Below are 20308 nucleotides of genomic sequence, written 5' to 3'. Positions count from 1 at the left end.
GCGAGGCCCCTTCCGACGGGGAAGCAGCGCCGGCCAGGAGCCCCTTTGGGCTGCCCAGTCGAGGGAGGGAGGCGGAGGGGAAGCCCTTCGGGACCCCTCCCCCCCCTCCCGGCCCCGGGATCTCCGCTCGGCCCCGCCTTCTGCGTCCCATTGTTCACCGCGGGCCAATCCGCGCTCGCCGCCGCCTTCCCGGCCAATGGCCTCCGGGGCGCGGGAGAGGCTGGGTGAGGTCAGCGCCCCGCCCCCGGGAGGGGGGTGGTCCGGGGCGTGCTGACGTCATGCTGCGCCTGGGCCGGAGCGCGCTGCCCTCCCCGCGCGGCGGGGCTGGAAGAGTTAGTCAGGCAGCGGCCGGCGGTGGGGCTGGGCAGCCCGCTTGGACCCCCGCCCCCTTTGCGAAGCCTAGCACTTCCCCGCCTCTCCTTCTGCATGGTGGATGCTATTTTCCCTTGTTCTTTCCTGGGTGCTATGGGGGATCATTCCAAAAGTAAGTGGCTCCAGTTCTTTCTCTCTCTTTGGTCGGGATCCTGTGCGTAAAGATTGGGGTGCATTGGAATGTGGTTTCTTGCGAGGGGCTTTGCTTTCGCAAAACCCTTTCACGGAGGGCGGGGAGATGGCCAGACATAACAAATATTGTAAAAGGGTTCCCTCTATATATCTACGGCTATATATAGATATGCATTTATAAGCATAAATTTTCCCCTCTCCTTTACGCCACCGTTTGCCTTTTCGTTCCTGGATTCTTATCAAAACCTGGCAGTTGCAGAATTTGCTGCTGGTTTATTTTTAAACGAGCATGTTTTTTATTCGGGGGCTTGTCGCCCAACACTTGAACGATCCTCCAGAAAACTGTAGGGAGAATTAGCAATAACTATAAAGATAGCAATTATGATAATACAACGAAGTCATGGAAAGATTCCCAGATTCTCTTTCTCTTTTCTTCATTTCTTCTGGGCGTATTAAATACGTGGCCGTTTGCTTTTATTTTCTGCGGTGCAGTCGGAAAACAAAGTTATACGGGAAAGTCAAAGATGCAAAATTCCCCGAGTTCTTCCGTTCTTCTTTTTATGCCCCTGCTTTGCTAGGGCGGGGGCGTTGATTTATAAAAGAGGTGCCGCCGCAGCACCCAAACCGGTGCCTGATTTGGGGTTAAAGTATACGGATTGATTTGGTTTGGTGTTAGACTGATTGTTTTTTTAAAAAAGAAAACTTGTTTCCCGCCCCCCTTTCCAGAAAGTCCTGATGAGAGATTCTGTCCGTTCTTAGTGTCCTTTGCTCCTTTCCACCGGCAGAGAAACCCGGGATTGCCATGTGCGTGGGCTGCGGGAGCGAAATCCACGACCAGTACATCCTGAAGGTCTCCCCGGACCTGGAGTGGCACGCGGCCTGCCTGAAGTGCGCGGATTGTAGCCAGTATTTGGACGAGACCTGCACTTGTTTTGTGAGAGATGGCAAAACGTACTGTAAAAGGGATTATATCAGGTGATGCTGACCTCCTCCCCCTCTCGGAGCGGGGCGCCCACCGAGCGGAAGGAAAACACGCCTAGCAAATCCAGTTGCCCCCCCCCCCGCTTCCCTTTCGTTTTCTTTCCTCCTCTTCGGAGCCTTTTTTGTCACACAACCCCCTTTTATTTATTCGATTAATTGTTTACAAATGTTTGCTTTATTTTGGCAAATTTCTTCTCCCCCTACCCTCTCTTCTCTATGTTGTTGAAATCTTGCTTGCGGGGGGGGGGATTTCAGGCCGCAGAGGATGGAGGGATGTCTTTTTGGTCTTTGAGCTCCGGCCGGCCGGAAGTCCAGAGAAAGACTCGCCTGTGGAAGCCTCATTTTTCACGCTCCTCCCTTGGTGGTTTCCCGCCCGACAGATGCGATAAGAGCGAGACATTTCTCATAGAGTTCGGAGGGAGGGAAAGCGGGGGATTTCATAGATTTGTAGAGTTGGAAAGGCTCCCAAGGGTCATCTAGTCCAACCCCCCAGGTGGCTTAATTTTCTTGTATTGCTCCAGCTTATCCTAAGCGGTGCCGCTTATTTGTTTTTTTCATTTCCGATCTACGCTGTGCCAAGCTTTGCCTGGGTCAGACATGCCGGCCAGACAAATTCCTGGGCACCCTAAAGCAAACCCCAAAGCCAGCTTGGCAAGAAGGACGGCTAATAACCAGTGTGCCAATGGGAAGGACTCTCCGTAACGGAGTCCGAGAGAGGCCGATTCTGCTTATTTTATTATTCTTAATTTGGCACCACTCATCTGCAACTTAGGTCTCTGTCTGAAGAGACTTGAAATCTGAATCGTTATTCATCATAGTATACCATAAGAGCTGCCGAGCTGAAGTTGCCCGTTATTAAGTTCGCGGCTTTGGCAGCCTAGGTCCCCGCCTCGAGGAGCTTACAAATCTTCAAATGCTTAACGATGGATCCCTTTACGGATAGCCTTAGAGTATCCCTAATAGTAGCCTTCCAAGAGGCCGCCAGGGCTGGTTCTTTCCTCCTTATTGCTGCCTGTCGTTAAATGAGCGGAGGGAAACGCCAGGTTCCTGCCCGGAGGAGGTTGCGGGGGTAACTGCGGTGCAGCCCGCGCCGCTCACCTGAGCCTCCCTTGGCCGCCCTGGTAGCACAGAATGGGAGGGCCGGGAGGGTCCCCAGGGCCACCTAGTCCCTGCCAGGCCGCGGGGGGGTTGCGAGGGGTGGGGAGCCCGTGGTGCCCCTTCCCTCCCGCCCCCCCCCCGCTGACGGCTGCCCCCTCCCTCCCTCCCCGCAGGCTCTTCGGCATCAAGTGCGCCAAGTGCGCGTCGGGCTTCAGCAGCAGCGACTTGGTGATGCGCGCCCGGGACAACGTCTACCACCTGGAGTGCTTCCGTTGCTCGGTGTGCAGCCGGCAGCTCCTGCCGGGAGACGAGTTCTCGCTGCGGGACCACGAGCTGCTCTGCCGCGCAGACCACAGCCTCCTCGTCGACCGGGCCGGGTCGGCCGAGAGCCCCCCGCGCAGCCCCGGACACCTCCAAGGCGCCCGGCAGGGCCTCCAGCTCGCAGGTAGGCGGGCGCCCCAGCAGAGAACCGGGGAACTGGAGAACTGGAAGGGACCCCCAGGGTCATCAAGTCCAACCCCTGCAATGTAGAAACCTCAGCTAACGCTCCTTCCTTCCTTCCTCCTTCCCTCCCTCCGCCCTGACTCCTTTCTCACTTTCCCCCTCTGTTCCTTCGTTTCTGATTCTGTCTTTTCTCTATCCACAACTCCCCCCGCCCTTCCGCACTTCATCTTCTAGCCTCCCCGCCTTCTCTTTTCCCAACCTCCGCAACAGCCGACGGAACTCTTTCTGTCCTAGGAGTCTTTCCAAACAGCAGACCCTTTCTGGATCCACCCATGCACTCTACACACACGTGTATTGAGGCTCCTTTCAGACGAACAGATGGATTTAGCTTTAGGAGACCGAATGCAATCACTTCTGCTGTCATCAACAGGTCAGGGGAGGCGCAAAAGTACCCCAGTAGGCGAACCAAATAGTGAAGATCCTTTGCCCCCAAGCGCTTGCAAAATGGAGTAGGACAGAGAAAATAAAAGGAGGAAGAAGGACCTCCCTCTCCCGTTCCCCGCGTCTCTTTTTTCTGCTTGGGAGAGACCGCGCCAGCCAGGGAGGGGACTCCAAAACATCCCTGGGGGAAACGGAGAGAATCTTGCCACCTATCCAGAGTTAGGAAGGAGTATATGTCCCAAACTTTTGATACTCTCCAGCTCTGGTCTGATGGGAGCCCCCCGTCCCCCCCCCCACGCACTTAATCTTGCTTTGTTCAGTTAGCCTCTTTTAAACCTACAGAGAAGACAGGCGGAGATGATGGTGAACCCACTGACCCCACCCCCACCCCAAAATCAATACTTTGAAGAAAGTAGATCCTGCTCACTTCTAGGGAATGTACTGTGAGTGCGACACATTTAAAGCAGTCTCCTTTAAGAACCCCGGGAACTGTAGTTCAGTGCATCCAAGCACTGCAGTTCCCAGATCATTTGCGGGCTGTGTGTGTGTGTGTGTGTCTGCTTTAAATGGTGGGCACACAGACTTAGGAGTGTTGGGTGAATGGATTCTGTCTGAATCCCGTTCCTCCAGTCTCTCCCAGTGGCAAACTTTGGTCCTAGTCCCTCGCCCCTCAGTTACACACGTGAATAACAATATAGGCAGGGAGGTCCAAAATATAGGGGGAGAGCTTCCAGATTTTGTTGAAGGCGCTGGTTCTCGTCCTGCGTTTGGACCTCGTTGGACAGCCCAGTCTGCACAGCTGAGGGCTTTTTAGGAAAACCAGAGTGGGACCAGATAAAATACAGCCCTCCATGCCTGGGCAGGGGGCTTCCCTTCTGAGCGACGTCTCTGCCAGCCTCGGAGTGGAGGCAAAGTAACCCTCTCTGTTTCTCTCGCACACCCGCTGGGGGAACGCCTCCCTCGCCCACTCCGTGGAGAAAAGGGGGCCGCGGAAGAGAGAGCACATGCAGCCTGCAGCAAAGTTTCTTTTCAGACCTAAACCCCCAAGCAGAGTTGATTCGAGTTGCCAGGCAGGCAAGTCCCGCTGAATGCGCAGGGGGACTTGCTTCTTCAGGAAACAGGATCGGAGTGTAAGCATAGAAAGTTGTGTCTCGCACTCAATTTTAATTTATTAAATTTCAGATAACTCTATTGCTCCACGCGGGGCGGGGGAAATCCCAGCTCAACAGCACGGGAATTCCTTCCTTTGTGACTGTTGAATTAGTCCTAATAAAGGCACTATTACCCCACGGTTAGTTTTCGGAATTAATGTATTACATACATACGTACGCACTCTTTTAGAATATTGGGATTTTAATTGCTTTTCACACGGGCTACTTAAATTTATTGCTTTAATGTAATTTTTGCAAATTGTCCTGGGATCTTAAGTGATTAAGGGGAGGAGGCGGGGTTAGAAACAGAAGAAAATATGTTTGTTTTACCCTTCTCACCCGCAAAACATTGATGCTGTTCATGTACTCTCGATTTAATCAGAGGCCATGTATCAGGTTTGAAACAAAATTTGGGGAACAGCGCATAACCAGATTTCCGTTCATCTTTAAAACAAAAACAAAACAAAAACAAGAACAAAAATAGATTTCGAAAGTTAGACATGGGAACTCCTTTTACTATTCTTACAGCCCAAACCTCCCCGGATTTGCTTAGAACTAAAGTCCTCCCTGGACAGCGAGGCTGGCTTTGCAACTGAACTGAGCAACACTCTGGTGTTTACGCAGAAGGAAATTTCACTGCTCCATCCTGAAACTTACTCTCGAGTAAGTGAATTAAACATTTCAGCCTCGAGTTCTCTGACGTTGGGCTCACTTACAAGGGAGCAAGCCAAATTCAATACAGTGAGGCTTACTCCCAAGTAGACATACATGCATAATAAGATTGTGCTGGCAATTCCTTAACACTGGGACAGTTCCTTCCCTCTTTCTTTCTTTCTTTCTTTCTTTCTTTCTTTCTTTCTTTCTTTTTCTTTCCTTCCTTCCTTCCTTCCTTCCTATCTCCAAACCACAGAAACTATATTGAGTTGTTGTAGGTTTTTTTATTAATTATTTTTATTATCATAATCATCTGTATGTGATGCATTGTACCTGTACCTTCCAAAGACGCGGGTTTAGAATAATATAGCAATCTAATAAACAGATAAATAAATAAATGATTTACTTTTAAAAGCGTTGCGGTGGGATGACGACGACGACGACGACGACTCATTTTTAATCCGTCTCTTAACATTTGCCGCAAAGCGTCTGTCTGTTGCAGCCGGTTCCTCGCCCGGAGGCCGCGGCTCCCAGGCACGGAAAATGCAGGCAATTCCGTTTGTCTCGGCTTTCCTCTCCCGCCGCCCGGTCCCCCCCCCCGCCCCCGACATCTGTTTTGTGTGACATCTGATGCGTCTCCTTTTAACGCCGGGCTGTCATCTGAGTCATTGCTGAGCTAAATCCCCCCGCCGACCCCCTCACACGCGCACCTTTTTAAAAGGACGTAAATATTCGAGGCCAACATTAGTTTGGGATTTGTTTAATAAAAAATAGAATAATAGTAATAATTGCAGCAATCGGATTTATTGGTCTAAACTCTCTCTTTGGTGTAGCTTGATTTTTGCGCAGTCTGATCGATATTTGTGTGTGTGCGCGCGCGCGCGTGTGTACAGAGACAAACCTTGCGAAATTCAAGCCCAGCCTCTCCTGAGACTGTCCAGTCCCTCTCCAACCCTCGGCTTGTGCGTTTGAAATGACATCTTTAACATTATTTGGAGAACCTGTGGAGTGGGGGGGGGAAACAAGGCCGAAAGTATTATTATTATTATTAATACTAATACTAATACTAATAATAATAATAATAATAATATTGCTACTACTCCTGCTACTATATTTTAATTTAAACATGTTTCTTTCAAGTTGGTCCTTTTCTGAGAAGATTCGTGGTTATTTGTTAGACTTGGCTAATAATAATAATAATGATGATAATAATACAGGAATAGGAACTTCCTGTACAACCTGTTCTTTAATTATTATTTTGATCTTCAATGGGGAAGCTTTGCCTGATGTGCCAAGGAGGAGCCGGGGCTCCGGGCGGGGGCGGGGGTCGGGTTCGCCGCCCCTTGGTGCTGGGCGGAGAGGCGCCCTCCGCCGGGAGCCCCCTTCCAGGCCAGCGGCCGCTCCGGGCCTGCGGGAACCGAGGGGCAGCGGGGAGACTGTGCAAACGCTGCCCGGTGGTCTCCCTACACCTTGTGGTGCGTTTTCTTGGGGGGGGGCGGCAATCCCTCCCAGAGACTTAGTTATGGGGTGTGCAATTATTGTACAACTAAATGGCAGTTTAGAAGCTGCGCGTGTTGGTATTGTTTTGTTTTGTTTCACGCCGCGTTTGCCTTTCCGGCCCCAAGTTGAGCCTCTTCCTAGACTGCGTAGTAAAATTCCTCTGCTGTCTCAAGGAGGAGCTGCCAGTCCTGAGGTGCCAGTCACTCCCCCCCCCCTCCGAGAAAGGGCTCAGTTTTGCGTTGTTGCTGCTGCTGCTGCTGCTGCTGTTAATTTTTGGTATCAATGTGACTTTCGCAAAGGCAGGTTCACTGACTAATGATCTGCGAAGAACTAGGAAAAACAATTACTTTATTAATTATTTAGTTATTTATAAAAATATTTGTATACCCCTGTATCATATTACAGAAGTATACAAATATTTTACAGTTTACAGGAATATAAGACCATACAATAAGACCATTAAAATAAGTTAGAAACATTAGCCAGAAATAGTTTTGAACGTCTTAAAGAGCTCTCTGCGGCGGTGCATACACAATAAAATTGTAACTAAAACACATCTAAAAGCCACAAAGTTAGCTTCTCAGTCTGGGACATGGGGGTGGCTTGAGCCCCCGAAGGCGCGCCGTTGAACTAGCTGGGCGGGTCGTCCCAACCTTTCCCCCGAGGGGGGCGCAATCTTCCCTCCCCCCTCCTGATCAGTCTCTCTCTCTCTCTCTCGCCATCTTCCCTCCCCGCAGATTCCGTGCCCGGGCGCCAACCCTCCTTGCGTCCACACGTGCACAAGCAGGCGGAGAAGACGACGCGCGTGAGGACTGTGTTGAACGAGAAGCAGCTGCACACGCTGCGCACCTGCTACGCGGCCAACCCGCGGCCCGACGCGCTCATGAAGGAGCAGCTGGTGGAGATGACCGGCCTGAGCCCGCGGGTGATCCGCGTCTGGTTCCAGAACAAGCGCTGCAAAGACAAGAAGAAGTCCATCCTCATGAAGCAGCTCCAGCAGCAGCAGCACAGCGACAAAGCCGTAAGTGCCCCTTCCCTTACTCTGCACGTCTGAATAGCCGTCGCCCTCCCTGAAATAAATGGCCGGGTCTTTTCTAGGGGGTCGGGAGAGCCCCCTCCATCTGGAGAGACCCAAGTCCCCAAGTCAAGGGGGAGGATTTCCTAGAGATTTCGGGGAGAGGATTTAAACTGGCCTCTGGACAGGCCTGATCCACCAGCACGAACCCACGCTTTGCATCCGCGGACGGTTTGAATTGGCACAGTCTGCAGTGAACACCTATGGCTTAAGTGGCGCAGGGCTTCCCTATCTCTCTCGTTTTTGAAAGGTGCTCGCCGGCACCTGAAGATGTAGGAAGATCCTGTAAATGTTGTGTACGTGACAGTTGTAGAAGCTACATCCTTATAATCTGGTCTAATCGGAGCGAAACTCAAACGTGTATTAACAGGTTTCCAATTTCATGACAGCAGGTGGGGGACCACGGACTGTTTTAAAAGGCAAACTGTTTTGTTTTTGCGTTTCACATCACTAGGATCCCTCTCCCCTCCTGCTTAACACCCCTAGACACGCGCGCACACGTGTGTTTGGCAGTGTTTTGGATTACGTTTTATATAGATGCCAGTGCCTTGGTCTTTAAGATGCCACAAGACTCTTTCTCGTTTTTTGGTACAACAAACTAAACAAGGCCACCTTTCTCGAAGCTGGACTAGGAGAAGGTTTAGTGACACCAGATCTCTTAATATATCCCTAATACAATGTGTCTCTAGAGCGTCCCTGAAAATGTATTCGGGTGAATTTTTTTAAAAAATAATAATCGAAAGTTCTTAAAAAACCAAGTGTTTTTTGAGCAAAATCTATTGCTAAATTAGTTTAGTTCCGATTAAATAAACTTGGCGCCCCATCTTAAAAATAGAACAACAATAATGTTTTTGCTTTTAATATATAATCTATTTTTGAAGGGCGCTTGAAACCCACAAAGGGGCACATTAACAGATCCGGTGTCACGAACAGTGTAATCCTAGCCGTGTCTACTGAGAAGAAAGTCCTGTTTCGTTCCTTGGGACTTATTCCCGAGTCCCAGGTAAATCAGGTGCAATCCTAACCCCATTTTACCTGGGAGTAAGCGCCACTGAATTCGATTACACTTACTTTTGAGTAGACATGGTTGAAATTGTGTTGTTTCTGGCTAAAGCAATACCTCTATGAACACTTAATTGGGGTTTACTTCTGAGTAGCCGGGAATAGGCTTGTGCTACTTCAATATACGAGCCGGAAAAGTCTTTCTGCCCACGCCTCCGCGGCAAACCACTGTAATCTTACTTGGAATATAGGGAACTGTATTATTGCCTCTATTTTACAGGGCTTTTGTAGGACAGAAATATTGTGAAGGCTGCTGCTCAATGCCCAGCTATGTGGGAGCGTGTCCCCATTGAAACGTCCGAGTAAACGGGCACAGACTGGTGCTGCACAGGACTCTCTAACGAAAAAGGTTACATAGTCCAAGAGTGGAGGGTCGCTCCCAGCTCTACAATTAGGCTTCTCAGAAAGGTTCTCTGTGCGGAAACTAGATTGAAATGAATGGGAAAGATGCAATAACTCTCAGTGTGTGGAATAATTACCCGGTGGATTTTGTCATTCCATCTATACTGTTATGGGAAACCATCTAAATGCATCCATTTATTATTAAAATGAAGTATAACAAAACCGCAACCGCCATTTCCCCGCTTTCCCCTTCTAGAACAATTGTCACTTTTCGGCTGTAGTGAAATTGGCGAGGAGAGGGACGAGGGAGGAAATATATGGCTGCACATTAAGGCCAGGCCCGTTGACTTCCATGGGTTTTGCCACGCGCCTGGCCCCGCCGCCCTCCAGGGCGCTTCCTTCCTTCCTTCCTTCTAAGCCGACGCGCCAACGGGTCTCCGCGAAAGGGACGAGCTGGAGCGCAGAGCGAAAGAGTTCGCAACCTCGTGCACTTCGCTTTCGTTTTCGCCGGAGACGGTTATCGGCATAGCAGGGAACACTTTGCTCCTGGAATGTTATCACTCATATTGTTTTTATTATCGATTAATTAATAATTACCCCGGTGGCATTAAATATTGCATCTTCCCCTGGTGGTTCACCCCCAGCCCCAAAATACTTTTAATTGGCTTCAAAACCACGTTCATGGGCGTTGTAGAAAATGACAGCAGGGAGCTGCAGCCTTGCGGAGAGGCACTTTCTTAGGGATTTTGTCCGGAGAGAACCCTCTTTCGATTGGGTTTCATGCAAAACTTCCAGGCAAGCTCAAGCAAATTAAAAAGAATGAGAAGATAATGCTAATTTAAACTGCTTCTTGCCCCCCCCCCTCCAGAGCAATTATTAGTGCCACCACCCATATAATTCCAATTAAGGCTCTGCAGCAAATATACCAGCAGATAATGTCATCATAAATAAATCCTATTACTTTTAATAGATTAAATTAAGATATTAAAATTATGTTTGAAAAATGAATCAAAATTTAGCCCCCACCTCTTTTGTTTGCCTTTTAAACTCTTTAGAAAACTACTATATGTGATTTATGTGATTTAGGCAGTGTGGCGTAGTGGTTAGGACTAGCACTGGGAGAGCAGGGTTCAACTCCCCTGCTTGGTCGTGAATCTCACTGGGTGGACTTGGGGCTCAATCGCTGCCTCTCAGCCCAGCCTACCTTGCAGGGTTGGTTTGGGGCATTAATGAGGAGGGGCAGAACCATGTGACCACCTTGAGCTTCTTGGAGCAAAAAGCGGGGTAGAAACTTTTTGCTCTTCCCTATAAATAACTGTGAAGCATATTTGATCTGGGTCAGGGGTTTGAGGTGGGGGAGGCGAAAGCCTTGAGAGGAGTGGGATCAGGAAGGCGGGCAGGAGACATATCTTGACCATCAGAGGTGGAAGTGTTGCTTAATTTCTCTAGAAACCAAATCATTTAATGTTCATTCCATTACTGCCACAGATCAAACTGAGAGGGGAAAGAGCACTTGCTCTCCTTGTGGCAAAGTGGAAAAACCAACTGCTGCCCTTCTGGAAAAATAGGTTATTGCTGGTGAAGCCAGTTTGGTAATTATAAAGGATTTGGATTGGGGCAGGAGGAGAATAAAGGGAAACTTTCTTTCACTCTCCTCCCTCCTTACTGCCAGATTTTGTAGGCTAATCCAGCATTAATTAATGATTAATTACTGATTAGCCCCTCCCCCATTTGGGTTCTTCCACTTCTTTCTGTTGTCCATTCTTCCCTGATATGGAGCACTTTGTAAGAGAATTCTCCTCCCCCTAACCCAGGCTTCCTCAACCTCGGCCCTCCAGATGTTTTTGGCCTACAACTCCTATGATCCCTAGCTAGCAGGACCAGTGGTCAGGGATGATGGGAATTGTAGTCTCAAAACATCTGGAGGGCCGAGGTACATCCCTTTTGCCATCATAAGCAGCTGCAATTTGGGGTTTTCCAAAATACACCAGCCTTCCAACTGAGTATCAGTGGGTGGGTGGGGGGGTTTGAGGTGGGTCTCAGTCCAAGGCTTTGCAAAATACCAAGTAATATGAAACAGGAGATTGTCCCTGAACATGTCAAGAATTCTTGCTACTGAGCAGCCATAGTCAGCCCCTTTACACTCAGCATCTGTAGGCATGATTACAAGGGTAATAAACTTTTAGATATATTTTAGATCACAAGGGTGAGCAAAAGATAGATCGGGATCTACTGACAAGATCCCTGAGGTGACTTGCAATGGATATGAAAAAGTTTCTGACAACACATATGCAGATACCCTAGCCTTTCCATGGGTGTTTTTGGGGGTGGGGTGGGAAGAGACCTCCATAAATTGCTTTGTCACTACATATGAGTCTTAGAAATAGTTTTGCTTCATTGTAAAGTCTTGTGACTATATAATTTTTTAAAAGAACCAGGGGTGATTTGCTATTATTGATCTGTAGTGCATGGCTGGATGTGACATTGGGACATGATGATGCATCCAAGTCTGTCACTGCTGCCAGATTCTTCCTCTGGGAACAGGTGGGTTGGGCTGAGTCTTTGCTGACTGTTCCTTTCTTTTCACTCCTCCACAAGAGCCTTCAGGGCCTGACTGGGACTCCACTGGTGGCTGGCAGCCCAATCCGCCATGACAGCGCTGTGCAGGGCAACGCAGTGGAGGTGCAAACCTATCAGCCCCCCTGGAAAGCACTCAGTGACTTCGCCTTGCAGAGCGACTTGGACCAGCCAGCCTTCCAGCAACTGGTAAGGGACCGGGAGAGGTGGGAATACACAGCCAAGAGGACCAGGTCTTCCTTTGAACCAGCTTGGGAGCAGAGTGGGGAAGGCGCACCTTCGTGGCCTTTGTGGCTCAAGCCTAAGAAAAACATCGCCACCCACTCCCAGACTGTATGTGAGCAGTTGATTCCTCCTTAAACGCTGTGCCCTCTACCACACGTGGGGACAGTTAGGTTGCTTTGGGGGCACAGGGAAGGCCATGCGGGGCACACAGCTCTGTACTGCAGCTCCCTGCACGCAGGCCCGGCATCTTCCACCAGCCAGCTGCCTCATTCTGCCTCGTGGCTCCGCTGGCCCTCCTCGTTCCCTTGACACCCAGCTCACCTCCCTGTCTGGGACGCATCTCCTAAGCAAGCCTGCTTCAACCCAAATTCTCCTCGGTGTTGACTCAGACTTTTGGGGATCAAAAGGAGGTTGGGAGGACGGTGGTTGACAGCCACAACACAAGAACCATCTGTGCTCTGTACTGTGGATTAAGCACTCTCGAACAATCACTACATTCTGTGTAGGATGAGGATCACTGTGGACATAAGTGGGAAGATGGAGAGGGCAGGAATTGAGACCCCTTTAGCACTTTTTCCTGCTTTTGTGTGACAGGGAAAGAGCTCTTCAAATTGTGCTTTGTGGTGTGTTAAGTGATCTTGAGTGCAATCTCATCTGTGCTGGTGTGTTTGAAGTATGTGCTGCTTAATATAAATTCAAACTGGCCCTCTGGATGTTTATACGTATGTGCACAGGTACCTAAGTCTGGGTTCCCACTGCAACATCAGAGGATCCTTTAATGATTTGTTGGAGTACTTGCACCATTAGTTAAAGCGGAGTTAGGATGGGGTTGCATCAAGAACCGCCCCAATGCAGCATCACCAAATGTGATCCTATGTTGGCATCATGAGCAGATGTTTAGGATTGTGGTGTAAGATGCACTTACCTGTACATTTGGGGCAGAGTCTTCAGGCAATGGTAGATGCCTAGACAAAATGGGGAAGGGGCACAGCCCAGCAGTAGGGCATGCAGAAGGTCCCAGGTTCAATCCCCAGTATCTCCAGGTAGAGCTGGGAGACACCCTACCTGCAACCCTGGGCTGCTGCTACCAGTCAGTGTAAACAATATTGAACTAGGTGGACCAGCGGTATGAAGAAGGCAGCTTACTGTGCTCACAGAACTGTGTGATAAAGAAGTTGCTGGGATGTATTTGAAAGAAAGGCCTTATCCCCTACCTGAATACACCAGAATAAGGTCATGTTAATGCTTGAGGAAGAGGGATAATTTTGGAGGGAGAGAGATGTAAATACAAAATGTCAACTCTGTGTTGGACTGAGGCTGCAGTTTTGTCAAATACTTAGCACAGGCACACTGAAAACGTAAAGGTTAGTTCACTTCAACTTGCCTGTTGAGCAGGCATAGGCAAACTGGGCCCTCCAGATGTTTTGGGACTACAGTGCCCATCATCCCTGACCACTGGTCCTGTTAGCTAGGGATGATGGGAGTTGTGGTCCCAAAACATCTGGAGGGCCGAGTTTGCCTATGCCTGCTGTTGAGCATGCAGCGGCTTAACACCTTTCTAAACTATGCCTATTGCTGGTGAGCTCAGGGTCCCGGGTTCAGTCCTGGTATTTCCAGGTAGGGGTGGGAAGGATCTTTGCCTGAAGAGTCTCTGCCCGTCAGTGCAGGCGGTACTGTGCTGGAGGGGGACCAGTGTTCTGATTTGGTATATATCAGCTTGCTATGAGTGAATTGGCCTCAGTTCATCAGCTGTGATGTTTTGCTGCAATGCCAAAACTGCACCACTGGATTCCAGTTTCCGTTGTTAGGTGTGCCAGGCTAATGGAAATGAACAGGCTTAAAATAGAGTTGTCCTCCTGCTGGATCACAGCTCAGAACTGCTGATGGGAAGCCCATGAAACTATATCGTTAATTACAAAGGAATACTGAGGAATGTGTGCCCATCGAAGGGTTCTCCCCCTCCTAATGCATTCTTTCCTGTATCTTGATTATGCTTTAGAGGATAATCAAAAATGAATCTGGTGCAATATTTAGTTAAGATAATGGAGAATTGAGACGGGTGAGCTGCCTGCATAATTAAATGGTCATTTGCTAGAAACGGAAGTGCCACTAAATGAAATATGGGTCCTATACATCAGTTTATGAAATATGGAGCCCGGCTCTGCATAGCTGCCACTGGAGCTTTGCCTAGACAGAGAGGAGTGTGCAGGAAGTCTGTCAAATTCCTTACAGAACAGTTTCCTCTTTGCAGGAGAAAGGCTCAAGGGGGCTCTGCAACTGGAGACTGTGAGGGAAAGCATTATGTGCCACTTTAACAGTCATGGCTTCTTCCCCAGAACCGGGGAACTGCAGTTTCTTAAGGGTGCAGAGAGTTGATAGAAGCCTCCCCTGTTCCCTAGAGCTACAATTCCAGAGTTCATTGGGAAGAGGGATCAGCCGTTAATCCACTCTGGGAATTGTAGCTCTGTGGGGGAATAGGGATGATGTTGGGACAAAGGTGAAGGCCTCCCCTTCTACCCTCACCCCCCCCTTCTGGTTTCCCAAGAGCCTTATGGAGGGAAAACCTGTTAGAGGAAGGAAGGGAAAGTGTTTTGTGCAGCCCAAGGGCCACATTTCCTTCTGGGTGCCATAAGCCAGCGCTAGGCAATGCAGGAGGGAAATGTGGCTGGGAAAAGGAGTATAAAATTTGCCTTTGCAGAGGGTCCAGTTGCTATACATTCACACACCCCTCTCTACCCCCCCAAGTGGCAGGATCACGCTACAGTCAGGCAAGAGCACTTGACGAGTGTGCAGAGCAGGGCTGGGGTGCAAGGAATGTGGCCTGGGAACGGTCTTGAGGGCCAAATAGAGATGTTTGGGGGGCCACATTGGGCCCCAGGCCAGAGGTTCCCTCCTCTTGTGATACAGTATGGCATCAGTGGTACTGCTTGATAAATCTAGCCTGTTCAGACTGAATCTATGTTGTTGGAAAAGAGAAGGGTGGGAGGGAAAGGCATTGCGGATAGAGATCCTCCATTGCTCTGCAAGCCTTCCACAAAACCACCTGAACAGAGCTCACAGACTACCAGCAACCCACAGACCAAAGTTTGTGAACTTCTGACCCTACGTAATAGGTGTGTTTAAGGAACCGTGCTTGAATTAATCAGTTTATTTGAACAGTGCCCTTTAATTGCACCCATTATTTAGGTCCATTATTCATGGGTTTGGTGAGTGAGTGTGATCTGGCCACAACTGATGAAGCTCAGATGATGAGCTCCCTACTTTCTCCCCATAATTTGAGTCCTTTTAGGAAATATATAGTGGCACACCTCACATTTGAATAATGAAGCGTTTGGGATCCTGACAGTTTGGGAGAAGGTTCTATCACTCATAATATTCCTTTGGGAGTCCTCCGGCACATGAGGAGGACGTGCTCATGTTCAGTTCCTTTTCATTCCACTGGATTGTGCTGCTGCTTTTCATACCAAGTGCGTGTAGGGATGTGAATAGACATGTATAGATTTATTAGAGATTATCCTTCCTTCCTTCCTCACGTTTGTAAGTTCAGCAGAGTGCATCCCTTTGTAGCTTAAAAGTGAAGCTTAGATAGGTTAGTTTTAGCCTTTTAGTTTAAGTAATCCAGGATGCCTTAAGGCAGACTGGGTTCTCCTGGTATTTCCCCCTTAAAACAATAATCATACAAACATTCTTGTAAAAGGTAAAAATAACATTTACTCATTCCACATTTCTGTTGCAGAATGACAGATACAGCAGCTTTGTTCAGACAGGCTTAAAATGGTAATTCAGTTAGATAGACATGCTTAAGTCTAGCTTAAGTCTAGCATGTCTGAGCAATGGAGCTCAGATATGCAGGTTGTTCTCACCTTTCTGACTTGGTGCTGAGATGAAGAGGTAAGGGTGAAGAGATGCCAAAGAGCCAAGAGGAAGCGCCAAGCCTTGTGAGTAATTATACATGGCTATGCCGACGCCGCCCCCCCATCAGGGCACAGAGGGAGTGTCTGTCTCAGAGTTCTGTCTAGCAAACTTACAGGAAAACTCTGTGAGCTTCAGCTCTGATCATGTCCCTGTCTAGCAAACATGCTTTGTTGGTTTGACTGCCTTGTAAATATCCCACAGTGAGCTGCAAGAGTGCTTCAGGGAAGTGCGAAGAAGGGACTCTGGCAGGGTCCCAAAGATGGGCAAGCCCTAACTAGGCTTCGGGGACCCTGCCAGAGCCTTATGTCTCCTCACCTGGCCAGCTTTGGGAAGGCAGCATGAGGGCTGGGGTAGCGGCATCAAATGTTGCTGAGTGCTGCCCCAAAACACTTTTTGATATAATTCAAATCCACTATATCTTTTAAGCAGCTTCTCATTCTGCCTTCAGCTGTGTTTCAGTTTGCCCTGGCAACAAGGAAAGGGTTGGCAATATTAACTGATATCTGTTTTGGGGATGAGCTTTTGGGGGTTGGGGACCGTAGCATCTGCTTTGCATGCAGAAGGATATTAAAAAGGATCAGGCAGCACACTTTGGGAAAGGCTTTCTCTGCCTGAAACCTTGGAGAGTTGTTGTCGGAAGGAGTAGGCAATTCCAGTCCAGAGGGACAAATGGTCTCACCTGCTAGGAGACAGCCTCCTGTGAGTTAAGTTTTAAAAACTAAAGAACTGGGGCAAATAAATTCCTGTATCTTTTCATCAATAAATATTCTCTGGGTGGCTTAAAATCATTTTAAAATAAAAATTAAAGTGAAAGAGCAACAGAGACAGCATAGAGCAGATTACAATCTGATTTAAACCACCAAACTCCCTGCGTGAATAAAGACATCTTCCCCATCACCTGGTGTTACAAAGACCATAGAAAAGGTGTTGGCTGAGCCTCTTTGGGGAGTCTGTGTGGGATGAGTTTTAATGCAATTAAATTGCAGCTTATCCCTCCAGGCACCTGCATGTGGGGGTTAAACAGAGTTTTAAAATCCCATCCTTGGAAGCAAAATAAAAAGCATAGGAGCTGTAAAATCTTGTTTTGAGCAAGTCCTGCTACAAAGTAAGTTGGCTTCCCCATTCTTACCCCACTTAACAAAATATCAGGCAGCAACTTACTTTATTGGTTCACAGCAGTGGAAGCAGTAAAAACTATGCAGGCAAAATACTTACAGTAAACCCAGCTCCAGCGAGGGGAGGCATGTCTGCATCTGATGGGCGGGAGGGACAGGAGGTGCTCTGTTCTTTCCTCTCCAGGAGAGCAGGGCAAATGGCGCCACACAGAGCCCTCTCTGCTAACTGCGTTTCTATGGGCCGTGTATCTGCCTCAGCAATCCAGCTCTGTGATATTAGCGCCTTCTCATCCTAACTAGCAAGAATATGCTTTTGTTAGGTTTGGCCGCTCATCTCCCACAGTCTGTTCTATAGCTCAGGTCACCCCCCTTTGCACCTGCCCCAGTGGCATGTGTCCCCCCAGAAGGTTGCCTAGAAGGCAGTGCGGCCCCTGGCTGAAAAACGGTTCCCCGCTCACTCCTGCTGCAAGATTGGCATCACTTGACTAATCCCCAACCTTGTCGCCCTCTCTCTCCGCCCCCGCAGGTCTCCTTCTCAGAGTCCGGCTCCTTGGGCAACTCATCTGGCAGCGACGTGACCTCCTTGTCCTCTCAGCTCCCTGATACCCCCAACAGCATGGTCCCCAGCCCGGTGGAAACGTGAGAAGAGCCTCCTTTTACCACCCCCACCTCCCCATGGACTTTCGCATGCTCCTGACCCCTGCATGAGATCTCCTGAGCTCCGAGCAAACTCAACTCTTTAAATTATTATCTTTTATTTAAAACCCAGCTCCCCGATCTTTCCTAAACCGTCATGGCTGTAAGCGGCACCCGCCTCTGGACTGCACCGCCCTCTCCAGCACACCGGGGGGAGCAGAGCAAGACTCCCAAGGGATTCCGTGCCCCCACCCTCCGTGAATACCTCTGGATTGTACTAGGATGACTTTCCTGACTCATGTAATGGTAGCTTTAGAGTACGTTGTCTTTTTTAAAAAAACAAACAAACAAAACACACTTCATTTGGAAGAAGCAAACCTGATCGTCTTGGAATTGCCGGTGCCATTTGCCACACTATGCCAGGAGCCTGGACAAATCTTGAACTCCCTTATATTTGTTTGCTGGCCCTGGAAGGGGGGATCTGTCTGTCTGTCTGTCTGTTTGTCTGTCTGTCTGTCTGTCTGTCTCTCTTTGTCTCTCTCTCTCTCTCTCTTTTTCCCTCCCCCCCCTCCAAGCCTGCATGATTGCTGGAAAACTATCTGCAAGACTTAAAGTATCCCCCCCCCCACTTCTCTTGCCAATGTTAAATTATCTTCTGGATGGAGGTGAGGTTTGTTAGGCCATTGCAGACCAAAGTAAGTTATTGTTATTATTATTTATTGTTACGGCAGAAGATAAAATGGTTGGGATTGATATTTTGACCTTAATAATAAAAACGAACAAATACCTGATGAGAAAGTGCTGCAAGTCTGTGTGAATCACTGCCACACAGGATCAGAAGGCTGGGATTAAGGATCACCACTGCTGTCAAATATGGAGGCCACATGAACATTCCCTGTGTGTGTTTGTGTGGAATGAAGACATCTTAACACGGAAGGGTTTCCCCAGGTCAGACAGACTGGAACTATATGAAACCTGCTTTTCCTTCAGCCACACATCAGACTGGAAGCTTGTATGGGAGCTGGAGGCTCCACCGCCTTCCTGGCCCTGATCAGGCCCTGATCTGGGCAGGTGTGTCCATGCGTCTTCCCTCTCCTCCTCACTTCGCTGCGGAAGGTGAGGAGGCTCCAAGATCCAGCCAGGGTCTCACATAGTGGTGTCATAGCTGTGACAAGAGAGGAGCAGAGTGAGGGTGCTGGTTGAATTAGTGCAGGGACATGGACCCTCAGGCTCAGGGGCCAGATGTGGCCCACCTAGGCTCTCTATGTAGCCCTCAGGACTTTCCTGCTCCCCAGCCACACTCCCTTCTGAACCTCCTTTGCCCTTCCTTGAACGTTTTTGTCTGGCTGGACTGTGTCCTTGATCGTGCCTCTTGTTTGGATGAAACGGGTAATGGAGAGGGGTGTGTGTAGGAATCAACTCACTGTGCAAAGGCAAATTTTGAATTCCTTGCTCCATGCATGTTTGGCTCTGGCCCCATGTGCTGCTGACATGTGGTCCCTAGAAGCTTGCCAGAAGGGAATGTGGCGCTTGGGTTGAAAAAGGGTCCCCAGCCCTGAACTACTCAGCAGTTTTCACAAATTGGTTCATGCTTTGAAGTGCCTCTGAGAAAGCCTAGTGCCAATTTTTGCAATGTGATGTGCTCAGAACCTGTCTTTTCCAGGGCTGGCATCTGCACAAGCTGAAGTCTACCCACTCGGGATTTCAGTGGCACTTTCTGAATAGACGTATATGCACTTCGTGGTGGGAAGCTGCTCTTTGGATGTTTTCCTCTGTCTCTAAGCAGTGAAAGATTCTGGAGTTCTAGGCACTTACCCAGGGTTTGGTTTCCTTGGAATGAAGGTCAGCAGAGGCTGTGGTCTTTATTTACACATATATGCAACCTCAGTGTGGGACGGAGGGACTCACTGCATCACCACTCCATGGAGATCTTGCTTCTCCATGAGTTACAGCTTTGGCTCCAGCACATTCAGGTCTCCATGTCTCCAGCTTCCCGCCTGCTTCCCGCCTAGCTCCTACCTGGCAGTGAGGTGAGGGGTGGTGGTGGAAGGCACCATCACTTAGTTGCAGCTATTGCAACTTGGCGGCTCCTTTTGGGATGCTGATGAGGACATTTAAGTGTTCGGATAAGGTCATTGGCCTACAAATAAATTATCTGACTGGTTCCACTTCTATTAGATTCCAGCCCTCACTGGGTGCAGGACCCCAAGAACTGGAAGGGGCTCAAGGCATCATCTCTGTCACAGCACCAGTGCAAGGAAGCCTAAAGTCACCCCTGAAGCACTTAGAGCAGATCACTTGACACATCCGCAGTTCTGTGAGGAAGACTAAGGCTTCCTTATTAACAACCTCACAAAAGCCAGCAATCACAATAGTTCTTTGGAGGAAGTCATGACAGACCAGGCAGCTTAAAATTGTATTCTGTATAGCAAATGGAGAGTTTTTTATTTTAGTTTACAAAAAATTTATAGGCCATTTGGTTGTAACAAAATGGGTTTATAATGGTCTTGTAGGAAGACCAGAAGCTGCCAGACATGGAGTCCAACCTTTGGCCCATCTCTCTCCTCCCGGTCTGCGGGGCCTGGCAG

General features: G+C 49.0%; 1 protein-coding gene across 2 annotated transcripts; it reads left to right on the top strand.

The window, feature by feature from the left end:
• The first annotated feature begins 351 nt into the window (after positions 1-351).
• Positions 352-18518, top strand: ISL2 (ISL LIM homeobox 2). Of its 2 annotated transcripts, none has more exons than XM_083630699.1 (7): positions 352-484; positions 1290-1479; positions 2757-3028; positions 7511-7794; positions 11851-12018; positions 17611-17723; positions 17854-18518. In XM_083630699.1, exons 1-7 carry the CDS (start codon positions 427-429, stop codon positions 17885-17887), a joined length of 1119 nt encoding a protein of 372 aa, XP_083486825.1. In that variant the 5' UTR covers positions 352-426; the 3' UTR covers positions 17888-18518. The 2 variants fall into 2 exon arrangements, with proteins under 2 accessions (XP_083486825.1, XP_083486826.1); XM_083630700.1 differs by having other exon boundaries at positions 417-484; positions 1231-1479.
• The last annotated feature ends 1790 nt before the right edge of the window (positions 18519-20308 follow it).

This window comes from Podarcis filfolensis (assembly GCF_964270895.1).
Source record: "Podarcis filfolensis genome assembly, chromosome: 9".
NCBI lineage: Eukaryota > Metazoa > Chordata > Lepidosauria > Squamata > Lacertidae > Podarcis > Podarcis filfolensis.
The sequence above is the reverse complement of the archived record's forward strand: the minus strand, read 5'-3'. Positions and strand labels throughout refer to the sequence as shown.

Excerpts from the sequence above, each read along its gene's own strand:
- ISL2 (XM_083630699.1), top strand. The coding sequence starts at position 427 with ATGGTGGATGCTATTTTCCCTTGTTCTTTCCTGGGTGCTATGGGGGAT. Across the intron at positions 1,480-2,756 it reads TGTAAAAGGGATTATATCAG|GCTCTTCGGCATCAAGTGCG; the intron begins GTGATGCTGACC and ends CCCTCCCCGCAG. Across the intron at positions 17,724-17,853 it reads GTCCCCAGCCCGGTGGAAAC|CTCCCCGATCTTTCCTAAAC; the intron begins GTGAGAAGAGCC and ends TTTAAAACCCAG.